Genomic DNA, 26,364 nt, shown 5'->3' with positions numbered 1-26,364 from the left:
AGCCCGATCACATTTGCCCAACATGTGTGGCCTAGCCCGTTCAATTTTCCACTAGACCAAACCCACTTGGGTTGGGTATATATTTTGATATCACCTACAGTGGCGTAGTCAGAAATTTTGTTAAGTAGGGTCAACATTAAACAATTATGATAATCTCGTTGTAACATTGGATGAAAATTAGAGCTTCAATGCCCAAAAAAAACCCTCATGCAAGCTACCTAAAACCAAAAGGGGAGGCTAATAAATCATATTTCTAAATTATAGAATCATCCATTAATCTATTTTAATTACTTAAGAAAAAGAGTTGTCATAAACACATGGTATCTAAACTAGAGAACTTATAATATGAAATAAAGAGATGAAAACACCATTTTATGAGATAGAGATGCTAAAAGTAGAAAAATGTCATCATGGTAATTGTATTATACCTAACGAAATCCAGATTTGGGAGATCAAATAAAAAATTATTTAATAATTGTATATATGAACGTCTGTCATCAATGTGTATTCAAAGGTGGTTTCTTTTTCATTGTCGCAGTTGCACTGGTGACTGGTCTCTATTTGTCAACTATAATTATTACGAAAGTAAGAACACGTTTAACTTATCTCTGCACTTGAATTTTTGGTTTGGTTTATCGCATTCTTCTTATCTCATTGTCACAAGTTTTTTTTCTCCTCACTTTCATTTATCTTTCCATATCTATCTGTGTGAAGGTCAAAAAACTGCACAGCAGCTGTTTGATTGAATGGCCCACACAAAAGATCAAAAATCAGATTTGAACATGTTTATATTTTGTGCTAATATATCCTTTACCTTACCTTCTGTATAAACTGCTTAACCATTAGGATTTATGACTGAATATATTGAATATTCTCTTGCAAAACGATCACATATATACTCTGAAGGGGGTAGGTGCCTGGCTCCGGCTGGAGGGTGAGCATATATACACACACATACATACATACATATATATATATATATATATATATATGTATGTATGTATATGGTGGGGCAAGTTAATTCATAATGCTGCATTATAAATGGCATATGCATGTGTGTGCTCTCCAAACAGTACCAGAAAGCTAAAGGTACTGTTGAAGCAACACCTGAAGCGTAGGCTTTCTTGGCAGGATTCAAATTCATGAAAGCAAATGGAAGCTTAGTTTGGCTGAACAAAGTTAGACAACAGAGACAGGTCACAGGCGTTGGTGCCCTCACAAGTAAAGCTAAAAACAAAACATTTCTGAGGGGAGGTGGGTGATTTTGCTCGCTAGTGGATAAACCCTTTTCAAATGTTTTGTGTCTCATAGTAGATTTGACTCATGCATTTTGTATGATGAGCCACCACTAGCACCAAAACCTCCACCACCTTTTGTCATCCTCCTGTTTGCCCTGTTACTCTCTGTACTGCAACACTGCTTCACTGACTTTGTTCCCACAAGCTCATCCTCTGTACTCCACAAATCGATCGTTGTACGTTTTCTTGTCCAGAATTTAGTACATTGGTGTGATAAAATCGGTTTTCTTACGGCAGTGATGGGAGATTTTCTGTTTTGTTCTGGTCTTTCTAAGCACTGCAATTCCTACATGGTTCATTAATTTTTGCAGGTGGGTTGGTGGGGTTCTCAGTTGTCAAATGAGAAAAAGATAAAAGGTCATATGCATGATTCATTGTTTGATAAATTCTTTGAGATGGGGCTACAAAGAAATATCATTTCAGTAATTATGATCTGCAAGTACATTAATGGATATGTATGCGGCGAGAAGAGATTATGAACAGTAGAAGTACTTGTGAGTGTTGATTTTAATTTAAATGATAAAGTATAAGAGCCAAGTTGAGATGAGTTGGTGGCTAAGTGCGTTCTTGCACGGTCTGTTTTGCTTTTAATCTCATACGGTAAAGTGAAGGAAAAAACTGAATAGCAATTATAGTGAACAAAGGGAACATAAAGTAGCTATGTCATAATGAGAAAATAGTAATTGTCATCTATCTCAATGGAGCAAGTCAGCTGATGCAGCAATGGATTGGTTTGAAGATTCAGCTCTGAGATGAGCTGTGTTGCAGGGCACCTCGGGTTCCAGCTCTCTGAAGGTGGTAGCATTAATATTATAAGGGCTGCCAATTTGAAGGTTTATGAGCGTTTGGCGAAGATCAGAAGCTTCTTCCTTGAGCTTAGTGTTCTCCTGCACAACCCTGTCATGGCTCTCTGACACATAGTTTAACCTGTCTATCAGACTCTGGTTCTCATTTCTCAGTCTGACCACCTGTGACCAGAGCTCATCCAGGTGTTTCTGCTTCCTCATCCGCGATCGCCGAGCCGATTCTCTATTGGATATCATTCTCCTCTGCTTCCTCTCATCAATGATTCTGAGGTGCTGGTGTTCTTCAGCGTCATCAGAAGTACTGGAGTTGTTGCTGAGGCTTGAAGATTGCTGAGTGAACTCATGGCCTGCAGGAAAGTTTTGAGCTTGGGATAAATTGCTAAAGAGAGTATTGAAATGGAGGGAGGACATGTTGTTCTGCATGATGCCAAAGTGAACAGGATCTGGAATTGGGGTTTCAGGTGCTAGGTAGTGGAGACCTGAAATGATCTCACCTGGAAGCATAGCTCAAATATTTTTTTTTTTTCCTTTAAAAGGTTCTGATGAACTTGCACTTGAAAGGTTTGGTTGGAACTTGTGTTGCAAAGGTTGTTTCGCTTAGAGGGCAGGGGATGACAGCATGAAGAGTGAGAGGGGTTTTATAGAGAGGGAAATGGATGGAGAAGTGGGCCAGCTTTAGCAACAAATTAGAGAGCAACAGTTTCAGGGCTTACATCAGCAGTAAGAACAATTATTGAAATTACACAGGAAATGTGTCTAATATATAGCATGTGGAGGAAGATACGCATCTAACATATGGACCAAATTGCATCATACTGATTGTTGGTGGCATTTCGAGACCATGATATGAGTTGGTGTTGGGGATGTTTATATGTATGTGTTTGTATCTATTTGTGCATGAGCATGATTTTATACAGATTTGAGATTTGGATAATGATTTGGCTTCACATAAATATGATGCTAAAGAAGAGGAAAAAGTTCATGTGTGGGGGTGTAATTAATTATGGGGAGAAATGTTTTGGAAGAGAAAGAAAAATTGCAATTTGGGAAATGGAGTTGAAGTCAAATTAATTAAAGGGGGTTTTACTTTGAGGATCCAATCCAAGCCAGTTTCAGACGCAGAGCACTAAGACATTATGACTGATGACGCAAAGAAGGTCAGTTTAAAAGGTAAACTATTAATTTAAACACTGAGTTGTGATGATCAAGTTAATTTGTGTTTTTTTCTTCTTCTAATTTTGATGACTCACTGAGCACTTCAAACGTTGGCCCCATCAAGGTGAATTACTAAATTATCTAAATTGTTAGCATCAAATACCTAAACCCCATCCATTCTCTTTATAAAAGTTTTTTTTAGTCAGCTTTTAACTGGCCAAGAACACATCTTATGCAGATGCCTGAGTGAGCTTTGCAACATAGTACTATATAGTACTTGGCTTTTCAGCCAGTTTCCCTTCTTCTTTTTTTATGCTCCACCATGAAGAATCACTAGCTTCTCAGCTGAAAATAAGATCCATGATGTGTTGATGTTCTTTCATCAAAATCTACATATAATTAAGCAGAGATATTAATGGGACTAATCCAGAAAAGTATAACAGAAACAGATTCAGCTAACATTCTTTCTTCTCTCTCTGGTTTTTCCAATCCTGCTTAGGTCAAGCTAATCTAGAAATGCAGACTTGCAGTGATGATAGGAAGGGAACTAACACTGGTACCATATAAACCACTATTGATATTTGATATAATTAATATATGATTTGAAGGTTCAGTGCCTCTTCCAAGTTTTAAATGTTCATCATTATTCTTTCATGACGTATCAGATATCGATACCTCTCTCTCTCTCTCTCTCTCTCTCTCTCTCTCTCTCTCTCTCTCAAGCATAATGAAACAAGTGTTCTAATGGCCACAATTAACAAAGTTATCAAATCTGTATTATTATATATAAATAAGTAATAAGTGGTACCTAGTCTTCTGATATGAAAGTCTTAATTTGTAGCCAATTATTCTTGTTTATTCTTTTGGTTTTTAGTTTTGTGGCTGTGCATGTCTTCTTGAGACCTACTTGCAATTTTTTAAAGAAAAGATGAATGCTATAGAAGAAGATTAGATACATTAAAAAGTAGTGTTGCCAAATCTCAGAGCTAGACAGCAACTTGCAGACACAATCTTCTTAATGACTTGCATTTAAAAAAACAGAGTTCACCATTCTATTCCTTAATTACAATTATTTAACATTAATGCATGGTTTAGGTGCTTCCCCACTACAGAAAACTTCCGTTCTGCTTCAAAATTCCAAAGCCAACTGGAAAAGATCAATGAGTGTGATTAAGGAACATTCCAAGGAAAACCATCTGCTAATTAAAGACGAACCTAAACTCGTGTTCGAACCTTTCATAAGGAAGATGGATATAGCACTCCCTTGTGTTAGTGTGCAGGGGCCACCATGAAAAGATGGGTTGATCAAACTAATCAACTATAGGCTAGCTAGCGTCACTCTTCTCATATATAATGGGTGAATCATCCTAAAATAACTTCATGCACTCCTCTTGTCCGAGAGACGAGAAGAGTGTAGGAAGTGATATTTGTAGTGACAACGATGTAGGACAAATCATGGGTTCATTCTTACGAAGTAAATTTGGAAAAGGGGAAAAATTTAAAATCAGAAATTTGGGTTTCAAGTATGGAAAATCATGCTTGAGCATCAATTATGGCGCTAGGAAAAGAAGGAAGGCGGATCGTTGGGATTTTCGGGATGCTTGAATTCTTGAAAAGATCTATATTATATTTATATTTCTAGAATAAGTTATCAATCATGATATTATTTTCCTAATATGATTTTAATTATTTTCTTATTAGTTAAGTTTTAAGAATATTATGGAACCTAGGGTTTCTTATGATTTTAGGATTTCTTTTTTTTATTTTTTTTATTTAAGCCAACTCATGGTGTTGTATTAATTAGTTTTATCATATTATTAATCAAAGTTAGAGATTTTCTATATTTTTTGGTGGATTCTAGTCGCTGATAGATTTCAGTTTATCTTTTCAGGTTTAAATGTTTGTTGATTCATAAATCCGTGCTTCCGTGCTGCATCAGTCAAAATCAAATTTTTTTTTTTTTTAAAATGTAATATAAACGACTAATCATAGTATTCAACCCATAAGGGACATTGCAAAGCATTAACCACTAAAGTTCACACGCACTTGCAAATAAAATCTGATCAAGATTCAAATCTTGGGTATTCTTCTTTGATTTGACATATGCTTACATTTACCATTTATGCTCTAGGGGCAAGGCAAGATAAGATGGGCAACAAGTACTTTTTTGCATATGCTGGTAAGAGGTGACTTTGATGTCCTGGCGCAAATAGGTAAATGAACAAAGATAAAGAATTTACCTAAAAATATGCCAAAAAATTTGCCCTATGTATATATAGTTCCTATGTCCATCACCAAACACAACATTTTGATCAGTCAAAAGTTCATTATAAATAAAATAAAAAACAAAAATCCTATTGAGAGAACAGAAATGAAAATTTGGGGACCCACCCATTAGAAGAAAAAAACAAAAGAATAAAGAGAAAGCAAAAGACATGATTCACACACGAACATGATCCATGGCTACAATGTTTTGAATTTCCCAAAGTTTAGCTATACATGTATTATATATAAATATTTGTTTATAGGTGATGGATAAAAATATGCAGACACAAGAGAGCCGCATTTGGCTTTGGCAAATTGGCACCATAAAAGTGAGCAAATGGTTGCGTACGGAGGGGGACTGGATTTAACAGCTGCCCATTTTGGTACCAAAATTGCATCATTTCGGAATTTAGAGGGCAACCAATATGAAGCATACGTATGATTATGCAGAGTGGGTCCATTTTTGTTTTTATTTTTTCTGCTAGGCTCTGGCGTGGGTGCCCGGTGGACCAACCCACTAGGGCTACTCCCCATTTTGCTTGGCCCGTCAACTCAGCCAGCCCTAGCAAAGTAAAGACACCACACACCCACCACCTCTCTCTCTCTCTCTCTCTCTCTCTCTCTCTCTCATATATGCACACAGCTAATTAACATAGACCGATCATGGAACATGGGAGTCCAACCCATGTTTTTGGGGCATTATACATGTCATATATGTCCTAAAAGCTTACAAATATTTCGACCAAAAAAAGGCGTACAAATACTAGTCCTATAAGTATCGTACGATCATATTTTCGTAATGAAAAACGTTCATGAACTTTGACTGTAGTGACATGAACATCTTAACTTTAATGACATGAAACAATTGAAATATACAGTTGAAAGCTATTAACGCAACACGTTTTCTTTAAAAAGAAAAATAAAAGTTCCCTTCTTCTTTTCGCCTTTGTAATGGGTAATGGTGTGGCATTGAGACTTGAGAGGGACATGGCAGAAAATTATTACCACATGCTGTACACCACCAATTATTGTTCATGAACAAGAAAAACGAAAACGTTTTGGTCAATTTCTATGTTTTATTTATTTTTATCCAAATCACGAAAGAGAAGAGAGTACTTACTCGATCTTCTTCTTCCACAGGCACCGTCTGATTCATGAACATCTATGGTCATGCCCCTTTAGGGCTTTCCAATCCTGTTATTAATATATGGACTTTTAATTTTAATTTTTGGTACCGACACTAACCCTAGGTGCACGGTCTCCACTTTCCCCCCCACTCAGGCAACTACACTTTTCTATCTTCCCCCCCCTTCAATTCCCTGTCTTATGACCTCACTCACTCACTGCCCTTCACACTTTGCAGTGATTGGTTCATATAGGATAAGCTCATCACCTTTTCTCTTATTGCTTAATCTTTTTATATTTTGAATATTCCCTCTGTATTTTATTCCAGATTACCATTTTTATTTAGATCTGTCATTCATTATATATTCTCCAAATCTTAATGTGGCATTGTTGTTTATGGAGTATCGTCGTATATTATTTACTGGTGGGAAATACTGGACGCATTACAGTAAAATAACACTAAAATTCCACGCATGTTTCTCCTTTGTTTTGTCTGCTTACGCAACGTAATTAAGGTCATAATCCACTTACAATATGGATGCTAAAGTTAATTTGTTTAGGTGTTTTAAAGCGTCATTAGTTTAACTCGTTCGTCAATAAGAAAGATAAATCTTTAACAGGTAATAGTAGTTACTAATTAAATTCTCATAAATTAGAGTAGTTTAGAATAACACGAACAAAACAGTATTTCGAGTTTTGTCACCAAAATAAGGTTCCTATAGTACAATCAATCCTAAAGTTGCAGAAACTGTTGCCAAATTTGCAACCAAAAGACGTGCCACAGTGAACCATCTCTATCCCCTTTGGAACACTTACCAATCATGAACGTCCACATCATTGGTGCAACTTAACCTAAGCAAAGTAATAATTATCGACTATTGATTGTTCAGTTGGTCCCTTACCTTTTAATTAATTAACCGAAGAATATCTGGAAATTATAACAAGTGGATCTAAGCAAATCATCTACAGAATATAGGTATAGAATTCGTAATTATAGGAATGATTAAGAGGGTTCTCTAAGCATCGAGAGCCACAAGCATTTGTCCTTGTTCCACCAAACACTGGCATCTAATTTGCTAATGACAGAAAATGCACTTGCATTATGTGGAAAATGCGCAGTTAATTGTGTTTGTGAGAGCTTATGATCTTCATCTTTGAACCTAACTCAACAAATAGCGTAGGCACTTGTCAACTTCAAAGCTTTTGGTGTCTCCATTAGTATAGATTAATTATCCCACATGATCAGTTTCGGAGTTAGTTAACCCCATGGTTAAATTAGACGTTTGAGTGTAGGACTTAAAATCTTTACGCAATCTATTAGACGTTGCGTAAACGTTTTTATTAGAAGAACATCAAAATTTATATCAAAAAGTCAAGTGCCGTGTGCTTCTCTAGAAAACACTTTTATGTTTTAGAAGTGCTTTTAAGTTTTTCAATCAAATGATGTTAAACACACTTTTTTGATTATCAGAAAGTATTTTCAACGGGCGGAACCACAATAAGGGCTACAGTGGGCTGTAGCCCAGTGTGGTTTTTTAAAAGGGGGGGGGGGGGGAACCTATATATTTAACTTATTTTCAATATTAGTCTAGTCAGTGGCGTTGTACATATTACCATTATTTCCATTTTCAACATTTAAGTCATTTTACTTTTATTTATTTTTATATTACTCCATTTACTTAAGTTTACAATGTAAATAAGCAGTAGCCCAATCAGTGATGCATATTGAGAAAGCAAACCAAAGCCACTTATTAAAAAGCCAAAGCTTTATAAAAAAAGGTCTTGAGTTGAATGAGTGTCTTTTTGATTGCACTTGTGAGGCCTATTTTATTGTCTTCTCCAAATTTGATTTTGGAATGAGACATGTATGTATATATATATATATATATATGTTGGTGACGTCTCACCCGTGGGCACTGGGCATGGGACAATCTAAATTGTGAAGTGTGGTGGTGACTAGTGTTAATACATATGGCTCATCTGCATCCATGGAAATGGAAGTTTTTCTACAAAAATCTTCAATCTTTCTCTTTTTTATGTTTCAACTTTTAATTCCCTAATAATTACTTTAATTCCATTAACTTTTTTAGGTGCTAGTGCTTGTCAATTTAGTTTACCCTTTTGGTTGCAGAAAAGAAAAGGGCTGATTATCAAATTCAGAGCATGCAAACTCATTTATCATGTATTGTATTGTATTCTATGGAAAGGTTAGAAACTCACACCATCCAATCATAACAAGACAACAATAAATAATTATAACTTGGCAAAAAAATAAAATAAAAAGATTGGTTTTGAGTCCAAAAGTGAATCAAAATAACAACTTGGTGAATTGATTTCAGAAAATTGCCATGGTGACAAACTTTGTTCCTAACTAGGAGAAAAAAAAAAGAAAAAGAAAAGGAATAATAAAAACTTATCAAATGCTTGTCCCTGCTGTACATGCAGAGCAGCAAAATCCCATCTAGCTTCTGAGAACATTAATATTGTTGGATCTGCTGTCTATGCTATGCCCACAAGGCCATGACTGACATTCCTCCTAGGCCTAAAAAAACTGCAAGGTAAGACCACATTTGGAGCTTGGGTTTGGCTTGCAATTTAGGACCCATGAAATCAGCTGCTAGCAGATCCACCAAAGCCATGTAGTTCAGCAGCCCTGCAGATGCAGCATTCAGCAGCCCTACCACAATTAGGGCTGTTGGGCTGTCCTCACTGTATACATTTGACAAACCAATTCCTAGCGCTATACCAAATGGTGTTGTGACTGAGAAGAAGAACACCATGACTGATTTTATCTTCAATCCATATTCAGCCTGCACCAACATTCATCATATAATTCATTTCAAACATGTCCTAATTTTAATTAATTTACTTTCCATAGATTAATAATCAATAACAATAATAATCACCTGTAGTATGCATCCACCTAGACCCATTCCTTCAAAGAGTTGATGGAAACAGAGGGCAGCAATGAGTGGTCTGATTGTGCAAGGATTGTCTGATGCCCCCATTGACAGCCCAATCACCACTGAGTGCACCACAATGCCTAGTTCCAATACCTGCATCAACAGCCCAACTCTACATTAGAGTCCTAAACACAATGCAATATAAAACCCTATAACTAAAACCAATGCACAAATTCACGTTATAGCTCAACTGGTTAAGAGCGTTTCATGCTCGCAACTACTTATATACCTGTGCCACAACACGATATCTCAGCAACTGTGAGTCCTTGCCATTGAGTCCACCCTCATTCTTAGTGTCCTGGACGTGGCCATGACCATGACCATGACCAACATGTTCCAATTGAGGGGTAACATTTTTGTCATTCTCCTCATCTCCACTGCGAGTACCTGCAGCGAAAGCTTTCCTATAATGGCTCATAGAAAATGAGTCCACCATGAGAGTCAGCACGGCCGAAAGCATGGCCACGAACGTCGTGAACGGGAACTTTTTCCACGGCTTTTCGGGCAAACACACCGACGTCAAGCACTCAAACGAGTCAGGCAGCACGTGCATGTACCCCGTCGCGAGTATGACACCGGAGGCTAAAGCTTTGACGATGGAGAACAAGTCCTTGTCGGGCTGGAGAGCCGGAACTGAGCGTGAAAATAGTGGCAGGCAGACGCCGATCAAGCTAAAGACCAAAATGGAAGCTATGGCAATGAGCTTCAATTTCAGTGCTTGTGCTTTGTCATGGCACGCTCCTTTTGATTTGGCCCCACATTGCTCTGATTGGTCCTGTACCGCTACTGCAGCTGCATTGACCGCTATGCTGATGAGGATGATGAGGACGGTGAGGGCATGGAGCTTGGAAGAAGCCATGACAAGCGGTGCTAAAGCAGTGATGTTGTTGGAGTGTGATACCGAATCTGTTGGAGGGGAGCTGATTGAGATGTGAAAATATATATATTGGTTGGGGCAGAGTTTTAAAGGTGGAAGACTTGCTGATGAATGTCCGGAATGCCCTTCGTGGGAGTTTTTTAATACAGTTTGTGGTGGTGAATTTTGGGCCAAGGAGGGGTAATTTGGAGGCGTGGACTTGGGTGAAGAAAAATTGTGGCGGGCGTGTGCTGAGAGTTTGGCCCTCGCAGAGTTTGACTGAAAATTTTCTGCCACGTCAGTAGTTGGACTCGTCCTAGTCAGCCGCCTGGATGACGTGGCATAATTCCAAATGAGGAGAGGCTTTGCTGAACTTAACCCACCACGTGTATTAATGCGGATAAGCACATAATACAGATCACTTAATCTAATAGTTATTTAATTCATCTTAAACACTTTAACTAATGCGGATAGAATATGCTTATCGTTTAAAAAAAAAAAAAAAAATTCTAACAAACTTCGAAAAGAGTAAAGCTATTGACTCGATTGGGCCCAACAAGAAGATCCAACTAACCACCGACATTAGGTCTTCATGTAGCCCAATTCTCAAGCCCTAAAAATCAGACGCCATCGAAGAGCCATCATCCAATCGAAGCCCATTCTCTCTCCGATTATGAATTTACAACGGTTACCAGTTCAAAAACAGAAACGGCAGTCTCCTTATCTTCTTCCTCTTTCACCTCTATCCTCTCTCTCTCTCTCTCTCTCTCTCTCTCTCTCTCCCCCTTTCTCTTCTTTTCCAGTCTCCCTCCTCACTGCTATTATGCACTTACTCACCAATTCTCTCTCTTTCCTTCCTTACAAGAGGTCTTTCTCTCTCCCAGACGCAATGCCCTCACTACCGCCACCACCGCCTTTCCCATTCCTCAACCCAAACTCCCGCCATTTTCGACTCCCTCCAAACCCTAATTCCAATGTCATTTCCCGTTTCCCTCTCCTTTATTTTTCACCGTATTATGGATTTTGTGTATGATCTTTTTGTTCTCTTTTGGTTTTTAGGTTGTTCGAGGAGTGAGATTCGACGGCCCAGTAGTCGAAATCGGCCAAGTATCGCAAACCGAAGACGGAGACTTGGTTATCGAGACCTGCGTCACGCGGACGCTGACTCCGGCGTTGACTCTTGAGCAAGGGCTTCAAAAGATCAATGAGGTAGTTGAAGAGTTCAAGCTCAATCCTCCTTCTACTCCTAGTGGATTTCATAGGTTTCAGGTAATCAAATCTCTATTCTTTTGATTTTATTGGTTAGTCGTACAATGTACGCTGAATTGTGAATTTCACAGGTGGCTGTGCCGCCGAGTGCCAAAGCCTTGAACTGGTTTTGCAGTCAACCGGAGTCGTCTGCTGTTTATCCTCTGTTTTTCATCTCCAAGGATACCGAAAATCCGAGTTTAAAATCACTGTATGTGAATGAAACCCGAGGAGTTTTTGGAATTGGTGCCGCAATTTACTATACTCCGTCGTCGTTTTCTTCTTCTTCGTCTTCTAGGATCAAGAGGTTCGTTTAGGTCCCTCTCCTTTGTTGCATTCTCTTTTATATAATCTACACTACGATTTTTATCATCGAAAGTTTGCATTTTGTTATGTGTGCTATGTTAAAAATATATGCATGTTTTTTCTTCCAGATATTTATCAAATGAATCAACCTCTGTAATAGCTTACGGTTTTATGGATAATAATTACGACCAAGAGTCATCTTTCATGAAGCATGAAGCGGGCTCGTATTACTTTTTCGTTCCTCAGGTAAACTTGTGTGCGTGTTGATTTGACTATTTAGTGCATCATTATTTTCACTTTCAAAATTTAGGATTACGAATAGTTGAAGTTGATGGCTGTGTGGTTGAACTACAGTGAACATAACATTAAGAATATTATATTTAACAGATTGAGTTACACGAGTATGAGGGCACTTCTATTTTAGCAGCAACAATTGCTTGGAGTGACTCTTCCCTTTGTACATTTGAGGACGCCATTCATTCTTACGAGTTATGTTTCAACCAGGTATGCTGTGGTTGTAGTCTCTCTTTTTGAACTGTGGTTCTGTATCTTTTTCATTTTGGTTGGCTTATTTTTCCTACTCATGATGTTGACTATGATATGCCTTTTCAGGCCAGTTGTCATATTTGGCCCACAGCAAAGAGCAACCACACCATGAATATAAGATGTACTCTTAGAAAGCTCAATCTTGAGGAGGATGGAACTATTCCCATGGTATAGAGATCAAGATTTTGGATAATCTAAATAGTGTTTCCCATTGCAATAATGTAATAGTTTCCATTAAATAATGTTAAAATTGATAAACATGGACAATCTAAACTCTTTGTTACAAGCGTACAACTCAAATTATCCCTGAAAGTTTGGGTTGGAATTTTGTCAAGGATTTTATATTTATTTAGCTGTCGGGTTTTTCTGGTTTCCATTTCTGAGTGACAAGGTTTTGTAGGTATACATGAACGCTCTGTCATCAAGAAGAAAATATGTTGTGGCTGACATCATGGCACTGGTATCCTCCCTTTCCTGGTAATTGTTCATTTTCATCTGTAGGGTTGCACTTACTATTGGTGTCTCAGATAGGCAATTAATGTTGTTCCGTTAATGTTTTATTTATTTATTTATTGAAGTTGAACATTCTTAGGCTGATTGTTTTAATGTCATTTACCTCTTTTGCAGAAAGAGGCTCCATCTTCCTGCCAGTTTTGTATCAGGCTTTCACCTACCATTGCTGTTGCTAGTAACATGGTATGACACTGTCGTGTTACTAACTTTAGGAAAGCATAGGTTCATAAATACTTTGAATGCTTATGAGCAATGGAAGTAAAAAAGATATCTTGGCAGAAGACATGATACCTGCTTTATATGCTTACATTGAGTTTTTATTTTAATATTGTTGGAGGGAACAAACTTGGGTGAATATTGTTCAGGATTTGTGTCTCTTTCTACTCAGCTGGATCAAGCTCATAAAATGTGTTACTCAGCTCATGATTGTGCCAATATCAATACTGTTTGGGCATCGCTTATAATTGAAGAATGTTGTCGACTTGGTTTGACGGTGAGATTAAGTATTTATAAGTCTATCTATATCTGAATGTGGTACATTTGCCTGATTCATTCTTAATCTTCATTCTAGTATTTTTGTGTAGCTCCAGGATCAAGATCATCCCCTCTTGCTGTTGCTGCTTCTACTCATCCTCTTATTACTTGTATTGTATGCTTCGATGAGCGCTCACTTGCATTTCATGCTGTTGGTTATGCAAGAGGATCTCACAAACCAGCAGTAGTCATAACATCATCTGGAACTGCAGTTTCAAACCTTCTTCCTGCTGTAAGTTTACTCAAAATTAATCCTAAATGTTTCATCTATTTTCTGCAACTGAAATACAAGGCTTTTTCAGTGATTAAAAAATGTTTTTTCATTTATTTAATTTTGTTCCTCTCTATTCTGCAACTTTGTGTTATGGTATTCAACCACTTGGCCTTCTAGAATACTTTTGCATAGTCTTGCTCTGGTTTTTTCATGCTGGAAAATGTTCTCATCCCAATTTTACAAGTCGATGTTCACCACATATGTGTTTATGATGCAAACTGTATGATTTTATTTCTGTCTATGGCACTTTCTTAATTTTCTGCTGTTCACATAATATTGAAAAAATGTCCAGGTGGTCGAGGCTAGTCAAGATTTCGTACCACTTCTATTGCTCACAGCTGACCGTCCTGCAGAATTGCAGGATGCTGGGGCAAACCAAGCAATCAATCAGGTATTTAAAATACATGTTATTTAGTAGTATTTTTATTTTTTGATATATAAATATGCATATGCCTATGTAGTATTTCTGTGTGATATACTGATTATACTCTTGAAATTGAACGACTATGAATTTCATGGTTGTAAACCATCTTACAGTTGTAATTTCATCAGAGCATAGAGGCTGATGGCAAATAAAGGAATTTTAGGCCTAGTTGAGTTAGAGTTATTTATTTACACGGTGAGCTAGTGAACATACTTCATTTCTGTAATAGATACATCCTAATTCTCTGTATAAGCAAAACATTTTAAGGTAGAATTGGTACTAAGATGAAGTTGCATGTGGAAGTAACTAGTTTCAGCATTGAGATTATGGATCAATTTTTTTTTCCTTAGTTTCATATTTTAAAAAATTTGTATGCCAGGTAAACCATTTTGGTTCCTTTGTAAGGTTTTTCTTCAGCCTTCCTGCACCTACTGATCATATTCCAGCACGGATGGTGCTTACGACACTTGACTCTGCTGTACATTGGGCAACCTCTTCACCATGTGGCCCTGTTCATATTAACTGTCCTTTCAGGGAGCCACTGGAAAATAGCCCTAGAAAATGGATGTTGAGCTGTTTGAAAGGATTAGACTTTTGGATGTCCAGTGCCGAACCGTTTACTAAGTATATTCAAGTACAACGTGTTCATGCGTATGATGATGGTTGTGGCCAAATGTCAGAGATTATGAATGTAATTAAAGGCACTAACAAAGGGCTTCTACTTATTGGTGCAATCCATTCAGAAGATGAGATGTGGGCAGTTCTTCTCTTGGCTAAACACCTTCAGTGGCCTGTTGTAGCTGACATCTTGTCAGGATTACGATTGAGAAAGCTTTCGACTGCTTTTCCAGAAATTGAAGATGATTTATTATTTGTTGATCATCTTGACCATGCTCTACTATCTGATTCTGTACGCAGTGGGATAAATCTTGATGTGATTATTCAGGTATGCCTCTTCCTTCATGACCCACCTCTTTCACTCAGCTTAGTCTTAAGGCCTCATTGTTAAACTTGTCTTCTCCATGAAAGCATGAGACACCTTGATTATAGTTGAGGGTAGGTGAAAGTGCAAATGCAGTAGTTTTTTCAATGTAAGAGTATTTGAAAGTCAGCAATCCTGGCAAAAGGAACTTCCCTCTATTCTATATAGCATGAAACTTAAGTTGAGGATGAAAAATGTTTGAATCCGAGGAGTATTTTACTCAGTGGATTTGATGAATAAGTAATTGGTTGTTACAAAAAGGCATCAGAAACATGCAACTTAATAAATGTCACTGCATTCATAAAGAAGACTAAAGCAACTGAAAATTACAAAATATAAATAAATAACTAAATTATATTATTGATTACTTGCATTTAGAGAGACAATCTGGTAGTTTAGCATGGGCTAAATGATATTCTTGAACCCTGTGGAGGAGTTAACATTTACATAAATCCTGTAACCATGGTTGTGGAGCTTAGACTACAGATGCCAATTGCATGAGGAGCTGTTTTCTTTTTCTGTTGATTTAACGCCTTGATTTGTTTTACAAACAGATTGGGAGTAGGATTACAAGCAAGCGTGTTGCTAAGATGCTAGAGGACTGCTTTCCATGCTCTTATGTCATGGTTGACAAGCATCCATTTCGTCAAGATCCTTCTCATATTGTAACCCATAGAATCCAAAGTAGCATTGTTGAATTTGCTGATTATTTATGTAAAGCTGGATTTCCCCATATGAGCAATGAATGGAGCGCTTATCTTCGAATGCTAAATGCAATGGTAATGGATCACAAGAATGTGGCTCTAAATTTTATGTCAAATATTTGGTGATTTTTGTGGAATAATAGAACCTCTTTTTTCTATTTTTCTTTCCTGGGTTTTCCTTTGTAACTCTTTTCCTATACTATAGGTTGCAAGGGAGTTGTCATTTCAAATTTATGCCACAGACTCCTTGACTGAACCTCAAGTTGCACACGTAGTATCCGAAGCACTTTCAGCTGAGTCTGCTCTTTTCATTGGGAACAGTATGGCCATACGCGATGCAGACATGTACGGGCGTGGTTGGTCAGGCTGTAGTGATCGCATTGCAGACGTGACTTCAAAATCAGAACTACCCCGTCATATGATTCGGGTGGCTGGGAATAGAGGTGCAAGTGGTATTGATGGGTTACTCAGCACAGCTGTTGGCTTTGCTGTAGGATGCAATAAACAAGTAAGTTTTTGATAGTTGTCTTCATTTCTTGCAATTGCCCACTGCAAACTCACCTGGCTCTGCGAGGGATATAAATCAGCTAAGAAATTCATTTAATCGTCACTGTATGGATGCTTGCAATAATTGTCAGCTGGCACTTAGTTCTTTTTCCTATTCTCCTTTCAACCTATACAAGTTTACAATGCTTCAAATTTGTAATATGTTCAGGTGCTTTGTGTGATTGGAGATGTTTCTTTCCTCCATGATACAAATGGCTTGGCAATTGTGAACCAGAGGTAGGATGCTAATCTATTTCGTTTTTCAGGCTTGTAAGTTCTGTTCTGGTACATTGCCTCCTTTTCTTTTTCCCCTTCATTTTTTAAAAAGTCTTCTGATCTTCCTTTCATTTACTTAGAACAGAATAATGGTTAGTATATGCCTTTTGATATCATCTGCATATGTGTTTCTTTTTCTTTATGTTGTCTGATAATCAGTATAAATTCTTTGTTACTTTATTGGTTTAACAAATGTACCGTGTGATGTAGGACATTGCGGAAACCAATGACGATAGTTGTAATTAATAATCATGGTGGTGCAATATTCAGTCTTCTTCCTCTAGCAGATAGAGTTGAGCCAAGAATACTAAATCAATACTTCTACACCTCTCACAATGTTTCAATCCACGAGCTGTGTGCGGCACATGGGTAAAATCCTTTGTATATATGAAGTATATGAATTTGTTTTTGCTGCTGACCATGTGATTCATATAGTCATACAATCATACATTTCTATTTAAGATAATAACTAAAGGAAAAGAGCCAGAAGTTTCACCTTGTTGTGTTGTGTCTTTTGTCGTTATACTAATAGCTTGAGTTGGAGGTGCTTAAAGTTGCTACTTGTGAAGCAATTCAATAGCTACTTAAAATCAGAGAACAGGATTTGAGGGTGTAGGAGTAATGATCACCTACCAAGCAATGAAAAACCCTTGAAACAACATAGCATATTGGCAAGATGGGGAATGTAGAATTTATACTGCTTCACTAAATTTGGTTAGCCATAATAAAGACATGTATTGGTGTGAGTTGAGACTTGATCTCACAAGTTGTGAAATTCCAATAGGTAGAAGATCCGAGAAATATGGTATTTGGAAACTGACTAGAGAATGTGACTGAATATATGATTTTGATGGTTGAAAAACTGCACCAATGGTTACATTCTTCATCTTCATCGTTGACTGACCATCAGCAATATGTAAACCAATTGTACCTTAGACTTTAACAAAATAATCTTTCAGTGTGATGCATCTACATGTGAAAACAAAGTTGGAGCTTGAAGATGCATTATTCACATCTCAACATGAAGAGGTGGATCGTGTCATTGAAGTTGAGAGCTGCATAGATGCCAATGCCACCTTTCACAGGTTGGTGGTTTTGCTACCTTGATAACAACTCATTGTTATCAGCTTATCAGCTGACTGCAGACATATTCTTTCTCTCTTCAGTACTTATCAAGGTTGGTGGTTTCTCTTATCTCAGTACTTTAAGAAAGTTTGCCTGCCAAGCAGCAGATCATGCAATGAGCCTCTTCTCGAGGCTTTCTGTTGAAGACTCAACAGAAGATGGTGCTTTACTTTACAGAGTCCACAGAATGGAGTATTCATCATTTAGGTGAGTTCTTTGTCGATGGAATAAATTTTGAATATTCTCTACATATGCTTACAAAGGATTTGATATGTTTATTTTATTTTCTGCTTGGGGCAGTATACCACTCTGTGCTCCTCCTACTATGATTTCTGTTGATGATAATGAGACCAGGTTCTATAGAGAAGGGTTTATTTTAACTTTGTATCTTGAAGATGGAAGCGTTGGGTTTGGCGAGGTTAGTTTGGTTTACTATTTGTCTGCTTAATCTACTCTTGTATTCTATGATCATCATTTGACCATTCGTGACTTTAATTGAACAGGTTTCTCCTCTAGATATCCACAGAGAAAGCCTGCTAGATGTAGAAGAGCAACTGAGGTTTCTTATTCATATGATGAAAGGTGCTCAGATTAGTTGCTTCCTTCCTCTGCTAAAGGGCTCATTTTCTTGTTGGATATGGACAAACCTGGGAATCCTGGTAGAGCCAACTTTTTTTTGCATATGAATATCATATACTTGGTAGAAAAAGCTGAAAATAAAAAGAGAATTGACCATTGTCACTTTTCAAAAAGAGAAAAAGACAGAGCTATGCTATAATTTATAAGTATATCTTCTTGTCTTTATACCATCTTCAATAGAGTTATGCTTTAAAGAACATATGCTTGTGACTGTGATACAGCCATGCACGCTCCTTCCTAGTGTCAGATGTGGTTTGGAAATGGCAATTCTCAATGCATTAGCGACAAGACAGGGTTCCAATTTATTAGGCATACTCCATCCCCGGAAAGCTGAAGGAGGTATATCTGAAAATTCGTCAACAGTTCAGATTTGTGCCCTTGTTGATTCAAAAGGAACACCTACACAAGTAGCTGATGTTGTTGCTGCACTTGTTGAAGAAGGATTTACTGCAGTAAAGCTGAAGGCACTGATCTCTCTAAATTCACGTTGTTAATATTACAAACATTCTTGTCAACTTGACTCTGTTATTATGCAGTAAAGAAAAATAAATGCTTTGAGTGGTGGCTTTCCATTGATTTTGCAACAGGTAGCACGTCACGGGAGTCCCTTGCATGATGCTGCAGTTATACAGGAAATAAGAAAGAAAGTTGGATACCAGATTGAAGTTCGTGCAGATGCCAATCGGAACTGGACATATAAAGAAGCTATCCAGTTTGGCTCCTTGGTGAAGGATTGTGATCTGCAGTATATTGAGGTATACTCTGAAATTTTTGTTAACATTTGTACTCTACATTACCATTTGCCGTACTTGAAATTTTGATGATTCAATGTTGTGCCTCGCTTTCCTTTTATCTATGTACATTTATTTCTCAATATATTCTCAATGTTAGTGTTTGACCCTATGACTATTTATTTATCTCAGGAACCTGTTCATAATGAAGGTGATATTATCAAGTTCTGCGAAGAAAGTGGGTTACCCGTGGCACTGGACGAAACTATTGACAGTATCAGAGAACATCCACTTCATACGCTAGTGAAGTATACCCATCCAGGAATAGTAGCTATTGTAAGTAGCAATTTATGCTCATCGGTATATTTTGCAATTTGATGTCTCTGTTATTGAAATTTATGACCACTTGTGAGATATGCTAATTTTACATTCCTGATTTAGGTTGTTCATATTGGTTCTTTCAGGTTATTAAGCCTAGTGTTGTTGGTGGCTTTGAAAATGCAGCAATAATTGCCCAATGGGCCCAGCAGCACCGAAAAATGGCTGTTATTAGTGCTGTATTTGAAAGTGGCCTAGGTTTGTCAGCATATATTCAGTTTTCCTGTTATCTCAACCAGAAGAATTCAGAAATATGTGAAATGATGAATTATGCATTGGCCCCATCAATAGCGCATGGTTTAGGAACATACTGCTGGTTAAAAGAAGATGTAACTATCACTCCTCTCAAGATAAGTTGTAATCCAGATAGTGGCTCCGTAGAAGCATCTGTTGCTGATGCTGATCAAGTTCTTCGGAAATTTCAAATTAATCGCAACATAATTCATGGAACTTTTACTGGAGAGCAAGTTTGTGTATACCAGCTGCCTGTAGATTCAAAGGATTTCTCTTGTTCCATCAAAGTCCACGAGATTGGACAAAGATATGATGTTAGTAAAATTCATGTACTTGAAAACTCTCTTTCTCTCTCTCCAACCTTTTCTATTTTCTTTTGCCATCTAAGGAGTATACCCTGAACATCTTGTTGGCATAAATTGACATTTCTGCATTTTTGGCACTAGATATAACTACAATTTAGGATGGATAGTTATGGTATCAGCTATCAGGCTATGGTAATAATTGGTTGGTTTTCTCTGCTCGAGACTTTTTTATGTGGAAGGTTATTGGAATGACTGGGATGTTTATGCCCTCTTGATATATTTTGAGGGTAGTGATGGGATACAAGATTGGGGGATGAGAGGTGTTGTTGAGTGTTATTGCAAGCAAGTCTTTTGTAGTTCTCAGAATAAAGATCAGCAGTTAATAGCTAAATGGATTACTCTGGTGGTTCTCGATTGGAACTTAGGGATTTTCTTGGCTGATTCAAGATTGGGACATGCATTTGGTTCATGCTCTTCCCATTTCCATACAAGGTTGAGGGTGAGGTTGGGTAGGAGATGATGCGTTTCATATGCATTGACATGTAGTACTAATCCTATACAGCATGCTCACTGACACCAGAATTAAGCTGATGCAGGATAATGTATTTGTATTTCTTCATGGGTTTCTTGGAACTGGTGAAGATTGGATTGCTATCATGAAGGCCATTTCAGGATGTGCGAGATGCGTTGCGATCGACCTCCCTGGTCATGGTGGAACAAAGATACAGAACCATGGCGATAACGATGCTACACAGGATTCAGGTTTGTCAATTGAGGTGGTTGCCGATCTTTTATGTGAATTGATAAAGCATATTACGCCTGGGAAGGTTACCATTGTGGGATATTCTATGGGAGCAAGGATCGCGCTCTACATGGCTCTAAGGCTTACTGACAAAGTATGTCTGCATTTTTTAAGATTTTAATTTCAATTTGAGCTTATGTTTTTGTGGTGTTAACAAAAGTTGGATTTTGTCATGAAGGTCAAGGGAGCTGTTGTAATATCTGGAAGCCCTGGATTAAAAGATGAAGTGGAAAGAAAAGTTCGTAGAGCTAAAGATGACTCTAGAGCACGCTTTCTTATTGCTCACGGCTTAGAGCTTTTTCTGGACAACTGGTACTCTGGAGAGCTGTGGAACAGGTGATTTTAAGAATTTTCTCATTTTATGGTGTTTGGATTCTTCATGCATCTCTAACCGTATGAGTAATTTGAACAGCTTAAGAGTCCATCCTCGATTTTGTCAGATAGTCGGCACCCGCCTGCTTCATGAAGATGTGCACAGTCTTGCAAAAGTTCTATCTGCTTTAAGTGTTGGGAGGCAACTGTAAGCTTACTTGACTATTTACTGAATATTTGATTCTCGCACAACATACATTCTGAATAATAAGTCAGGAGAGTTGATGACTCTTTTAACATGTTAGGCCATTGTGGGAAGACTTAAGGCACTGCAAAACACCCCTTTTGCTCATTGTTGGAGAGAAAGATAGAAAGTTCAAGACAATAGCTAAGGATATGTGCCTTGAGATCGGTGGTGGTACGGTGACTGGTGACGGCCCGCCTAATGACATTTCCGAGATAGTTGAGATTCCAGATTGTGGCCATGCTGCTCATCTCGAAAACCCTCTCCCTGTAATCAGCACATTGAGGCGGTTTTTGACAAGAGTGAACTGATCAAACCAGAAGGCCATTTAGAGATGTTGTAATCTTCTCATTTTTACAGTTTTCTTCAGAGATTTGGTTGCAAAAAAAATAAAATAAAATAAAATAAAAAGAAAGAAATCATTCTCCAGAGAGTGATTGAAAAATCGCTACCTGAGAATTAACTTTTATTATTAATTTCTGAATAGAATACAACCGCAGACACTTGTTGGTCTCATCACAATTATTGATTTGATTTTGCACCTAGGAGAACAGAAGATCTAAGAAGTCGGGCTTAAGCGAGGGTCTACACACATGCATTGGCCATCAACACATTTGAGATTTGCCCCTGCACAAATGATTCCTTGGCAGTCATGAACAACAGAGCAAGCCTTGCCAATAATCTGCCTTTGTTTTTTGCATCTGCATTCTCCATCGATACAGAAGGCCCTTGCCCCCAACACACATGGTTCCTTCACAGTCACAGCTAGTCCAACATTGGCCTATTTCAGGTGCCGACGCATCGACCAACATACATGTGCATTTGTCGTCAATACAAACAACTGTGCCTGAAATGCATTCGGGTATATTGCAGTCAGCGTTAGCAGAACAGTGTTCTTGAACCAAACTGCTGACTTCTGCTCCTGGCAACCTTGAAAATGCTACACCTGCAAACAATGTTTCATTACCGACCACTATATGTGTAGATGTAACACAAACACTCATATGGGAGAAATAGAGAGAGCTCACAAGTTGCAGTGACCAAGAAGACGACCCGTATAGTTGTGTTAGATGTAGCCTTCACCATAATAAGGTTTGCTCCTACATACTAAACGAGCTGTATTTATATGTCTAGTTTTAAAGCCAAAGAAAGCTAAAAATGGCAGATTAATAAATTAATTTCCAAACTATGGGGATGTTTGTCTTAGATACATGTGGGAAACCCACCACATCTGCATACAAAATTAGCCGATCGACAAAACTATTATTGAAGAATCAATTTTGCTATTTATATTTCTCCAGTTATTGATTTTATGGAACTTGGAGAAGAAAACTAAATCTAAGAAGACAGGCTCAAGGGATGGTCGTCAACGCAAAATGCATTTGCCATCGTTACATCTGAGATTTCCCCGTACACAATACATTCCTTTGCTGTCACAAACATTAGAACAAGACTTGCCAACCCTCCTGTCTATGCATTTGCATTGCAAAAGGGGCTGCCATCTACGCATACAAGTCTTCCAGAGTCACGGCCAGTCCAACTTTCGCCTATTTCAGGCGTCTGGACTATTCCCGGTGCTGGCGCGTCAGCCCCAACGAAAACATCTATGCATGTGCATTTGTTGTCAATACAAATAACCCGGCCTTCAAAGCATTCAGTTTTATTGCAGTCAGCGGTAGTGGAACATTGTTCCTGAACCAAGTTGCTGGCTTCTGCTCTTGTTGGCAACCTTGATGTTAGTTTATGGGAGAAGAGGTTTAGGAAAATAGCTTAACTTGGAATGAAAACTTTTGAAAGAGTAACAAAGTAGTTATACTTGAATGAAGCAGGAAAGGTATAAGGCTTGATTACTTGAGTTGGATAGCTGTAGTTTTCAGCTTCATTACTTGAGTGGGTTACATGCTTATTTATACAGATGCTAAGTCGGCAATTTTGCTTGGAAAAGTCGGCTGTACAGTAACCGACTTTATCTAAGGCATTTTAAGCCACAAGTTAGGCTCAGTTTGGGATTGTTGTCATTTTTAAAAAAAAGTTACTTATGCTGTGCTTTGAAAATAATTAGCTGTAATTAGCTGTAAAGTAGCTCCATGTTTGGTAAACAATATTTTTAAAGTGTTAGTACAAAAAGCAATATCAAAACCGTTTGGTGAATTTTAATATAAAACTGTTGTAACTGTGAATAATGACTAAAATAGACATGATGCTGAAAGTGATATGTGCTAATCATGTGGTGGTAGTGGTGGTGGTGGAGTGGAGGTGGTGGTGAAAGAGATGGAGGTGAAAGTGGTGGTGGTGATGACGATGGAGTTGGTGGTTGTGGTAGTGGATGTGGAGGTGGTGGAGGAGGAGGTAGTGGTGGATGTTGGTTGTGGAGGTTGTGAATGTGGTGATTGAGTTGGATGTGGAAGTGGAGGTAGTGTCATTTTTTTTAAATGAATAATGGTATTTTGATAATTAAAAAAAATTCATTAAAGGCTCATCTCTACTTCTTTTGAAAGCAACTTTCAAAAGTAATCCAGCACCTGCTTTTAAAAGCTGCTGTTAAAAGGCTACTAATTTTAAAATAATCATATTTTATTTTTACCAAACACCTTAAATTGATTAACTTTAAAGTGAAGCATATTTTTGGCAAAAAAAAAAAAAGCAATCCCAAACGGGCCTTACTCCTATAATTCTAGAATTCTCTAGTTACAATTACAATAGATAATTATTAGGATGGTTCTAGTAAGAGTCAACCATCTTTTACTTAGTAATTCTCTCAATTATTCTAGAATTTTCTAGTTTTATCACACAACTGTGCGTTAATGTTTAACACTCATTCTTAATGTATATTTATGTTATTCCGAACATGTTTCGTAGGAATTTGAATTTTGGTCTTGGAATTGCCTTAGTGAAGATGTCTGCAATTTGCTCCTCTGTCTTGCAGTACTTGAGCTCAACTTCTTTGTTTGCTGAGACTTCTCGTAAGAAGTGATGCTTGATGGCAATATGCTTTGTCCTGATGTGAAACACTAGATTCTTCACCACTACTATATCAGACTTGTTGTCGCAAAGTATTTTAGTAGCTTTTGTTTGACACTCTCCTATATCTTCAAATATTCTTTTGAGCCATATAGCTTGGCATGTTGTACTTGCTACTACTACGTACTGGACTTCTGCTGATGATTATGCCACGGTATCTTGTTTTCTCGATGACCATGAAAATATACCAGACCCAATTGTAAATGCATAACCTGATGTGCTTTTCATGTCATCCACTGGTCCAGCCCAATCACTTTTTGTGTAGCCAAATAGTCTTGGATCTGTAGTAGGCTTATACCATATGCCATAGTTAATTGTGCCTTGCAAGTATCTTAATATTCTCTTTGTTGCTCCATAGTGCATCTGGCTTGGATTTTGCATAAATCTTGATAGTAAGCTTGTCACGTACATGATGTCGAGTCTTATTGTTGTCAATTATAGTAAGCTCCCAATGAGACTTTTGTAAACTGATTCATCTGCTTTACTTGATCCATCTTCCTTTCTTAATTTCTCATTGGTTGATAAGAGGAGTAGCCATAGTCTTGCACCCGTACATCTTGAACTTTTTCAATAGATTCTTAATGTACTTTTTCTGGCATATGAAGATTCCATCTTCTTCTTGGTTTATCTCAATGCCCAAAAAGTAGTGCATCAACCCAAGGTCACTCATCTCGAATGTTTTCATCATATCCTCTTTGAACTCTTGAATTATTTCTTCATTGTTTTCAGTGTAGATGAGGTCATCCACATATATAGAGAAGATCAAGATATCGGAGTTACCTTGAGTTTTGGTGTAGAGAGTAGGCTCGCTTTTGCTCCTCCTGAAGCTTGCGTTGATGAAGTACTTACCTACACGGCTATTCCATGCTCGTGGCGCTTGCTTAAGTCCGTACTTGTCTCCATTTAGAAATGCAAACTTTACGCCTAGTTGATAAATTCTCCATTTATTTTGAGCTACTAGTGCTATTAGTGCTTTTATAGTGTCAAGTCTTGCAACTAGTGCAAAGGTCTCGTTGTAGTCTATGCCCGGCTGCTGCGAATAGCCTTTAGCTACTAGCCTTGCCTTATACTTTTGTATTGATCTATCATGATTAAATTTGGTCTTATAAACAATGATCTCTTTGTCTTGTGGGCGATCTATGAGCTCCCACGTTTTATTTTTCTCAATTGTTTTGATTTCTTCTTCCATAGCTTTTCTCCAGATTTTTTCTTTTACCATAACTTCAAAAGTTTCTGGTTCTATAGTTATAAAGTTGCAAGTTTCATATATATCTTCGAGTGATCTAGTTCTTTGTTCTGGTTCTAGAGAGCATTCATGTTGTATAAATGGAGGAGTTTATGTAGGTGGTGGAGTCGTACCTGGAGTGTCTCCAGTTTCCTCTCTGCATGGTTGTTATAGTAACACTTTTCCTTTCAACTTTTTCTTCCTCCCAGTTCCATGACACCGATTCATTGAACTCAACATCTCGACTTATCATGAACTTCTTAATTATGGGATTCTAGACTTGATAGCCTTTAGATTAGGAATTGTATAACAGGAATATACCAACTTCATGTGCACATATATAGCAAATGCATCCAAATACTTTGAGATGCTTTGCTGATGACTTCATATATTGCTTCAAGCCTCAATAGGAGTCTTATTTTGTAAAGTTTTTGTTGGGCATCTATTTAGCAAGTATACTGCTGTATATACAACTTCTGCTCAGAATGTGTTTGGCAAGCCTTTTTCAAATATCATGGATCTTGCCA

At 37.7% G+C, this 26,364-nt stretch overlaps 4 protein-coding genes across 4 annotated transcripts; 2 read left to right on the top strand and 2 right to left on the bottom strand.

Annotated features, from left to right (window-relative positions):
* Positions 1-1,863: 1,863 nt before the first annotated feature.
* Positions 1,864-2,697, bottom strand: LOC117616360 (basic leucine zipper 43-like). The gene has a single exon (XM_034345657.1). The coding sequence runs from the start codon at positions 2,606-2,608 to the stop codon at positions 1,994-1,996; it is 615 nt and encodes a 204-aa protein (XP_034201548.1). The 5' UTR covers positions 2,609-2,697; the 3' UTR covers positions 1,864-1,993.
* A 6,380-nt stretch (positions 2,698-9,077) lies between these two features.
* On the bottom strand, positions 9,078-10,506 carry LOC117615319 (fe(2+) transport protein 1-like). Its single transcript, XM_034344384.1, has 3 exons — positions 9,842-10,506; positions 9,556-9,705; positions 9,078-9,459 (listed from the first exon to the last, which is right to left on the bottom strand). Exons 1-3 carry the CDS (start codon positions 10,469-10,471, stop codon positions 9,154-9,156), a joined length of 1,086 nt encoding a protein of 361 aa, XP_034200275.1. The 5' UTR covers positions 10,472-10,506; the 3' UTR covers positions 9,078-9,153.
* Positions 10,507-11,282: 776 nt separating this feature from the next.
* On the top strand, positions 11,283-13,035 carry LOC117614420 (protein PHYLLO, chloroplastic-like). Its single transcript, XM_034343223.1, has 7 exons — positions 11,283-11,444; positions 11,528-11,737; positions 11,809-12,023; positions 12,151-12,268; positions 12,410-12,510; positions 12,635-12,736; positions 12,969-13,035. The coding sequence occupies exons 1-6, from the start codon at positions 11,292-11,294 to the stop codon at positions 12,678-12,680; spliced, it is 843 nt and encodes a 280-aa protein (XP_034199114.1). The 5' UTR covers positions 11,283-11,291; the 3' UTR covers positions 12,681-12,736; positions 12,969-13,035.
* Positions 13,036-13,223: 188 nt separating this feature from the next.
* LOC117614419 (protein PHYLLO, chloroplastic) lies at positions 13,224-22,626 on the top strand. Its single transcript, XM_034343222.1, has 21 exons — positions 13,224-13,264; positions 13,447-13,574; positions 13,653-13,847; positions 14,182-14,280; positions 14,693-15,259; positions 15,850-16,074; positions 16,205-16,507; positions 16,715-16,782; positions 17,032-17,190; positions 17,781-17,906; positions 18,022-18,153; positions 18,247-18,364; positions 18,450-18,605; positions 18,807-19,049; positions 19,173-19,340; positions 19,509-19,652; positions 19,781-20,242; positions 20,830-21,129; positions 21,214-21,371; positions 21,448-21,555; positions 21,653-22,626. Exons 2-21 carry the CDS (start codon positions 13,488-13,490, stop codon positions 21,900-21,902), a joined length of 4,068 nt encoding a protein of 1,355 aa, XP_034199113.1. The 5' UTR covers positions 13,224-13,264; positions 13,447-13,487; the 3' UTR covers positions 21,903-22,626.
* The last annotated feature ends 3,738 nt before the right edge of the window (positions 22,627-26,364 follow it).

This window comes from Prunus dulcis, chromosome 1, assembly GCF_902201215.1.
Source record: "Prunus dulcis chromosome 1, ALMONDv2, whole genome shotgun sequence".
Classification (NCBI taxonomy): Eukaryota; Viridiplantae; Streptophyta; class Magnoliopsida; order Rosales; family Rosaceae; genus Prunus; species Prunus dulcis.
Note: the sequence above shows the minus strand (reverse complement) of the source record. Positions and strands in the feature narration are given on the sequence as shown.

Bases quoted from the DNA above. Each gene is read 5' to 3' on its own strand.
- LOC117614420 (XM_034343223.1), top strand. From the start codon at position 11,292: ATGCACTTACTCACCAATTCTCTCTCTTTCCTTCCTTACAAGAGGTCT. The intron at 11,738-11,808 runs GTAATCAAATCT...TGAATTTCACAG, and splicing joins GTGGATTTCATAGGTTTCAG to GTGGCTGTGCCGCCGAGTGC. The intron at 12,511-12,634 runs GTTATGTTTCAA...ATGCCTTTTCAG, and splicing joins GACGCCATTCATTCTTACGA to GCCAGTTGTCATATTTGGCC.
- LOC117615319 (XM_034344384.1), bottom strand. From the start codon at position 10,471: ATGGCTTCTTCCAAGCTCCATGCCCTCACCGTCCTCATCATCCTCATC. The intron at 9,706-9,841 runs GTATATAAGTAG...CTGTTGATGCAG, and splicing joins GATATCGTGTTGTGGCACAG to GTATTGGAACTAGGCATTGT. The intron at 9,460-9,555 runs GTGATTATTATT...ATGTTGGTGCAG, and splicing joins TAGGTGGATGCATACTACAG to GCTGAATATGGATTGAAGAT.
- LOC117614419 (XM_034343222.1), top strand. From the start codon at position 13,488: ATGTGTTACTCAGCTCATGATTGTGCCAATATCAATACTGTTTGGGCA. The intron at 13,575-13,652 runs GTGAGATTAAGT...TCTTCATTCTAG, and splicing joins GTTGTCGACTTGGTTTGACG to TATTTTTGTGTAGCTCCAGG. The intron at 16,783-17,031 runs GTAGGATGCTAA...CGTGTGATGTAG, and splicing joins TTGGCAATTGTGAACCAGAG to GACATTGCGGAAACCAATGA.
- LOC117616360 (XM_034345657.1), bottom strand. From the start codon at position 2,608: ATGCTTCCAGGTGAGATCATTTCAGGTCTCCACTACCTAGCACCTGAA.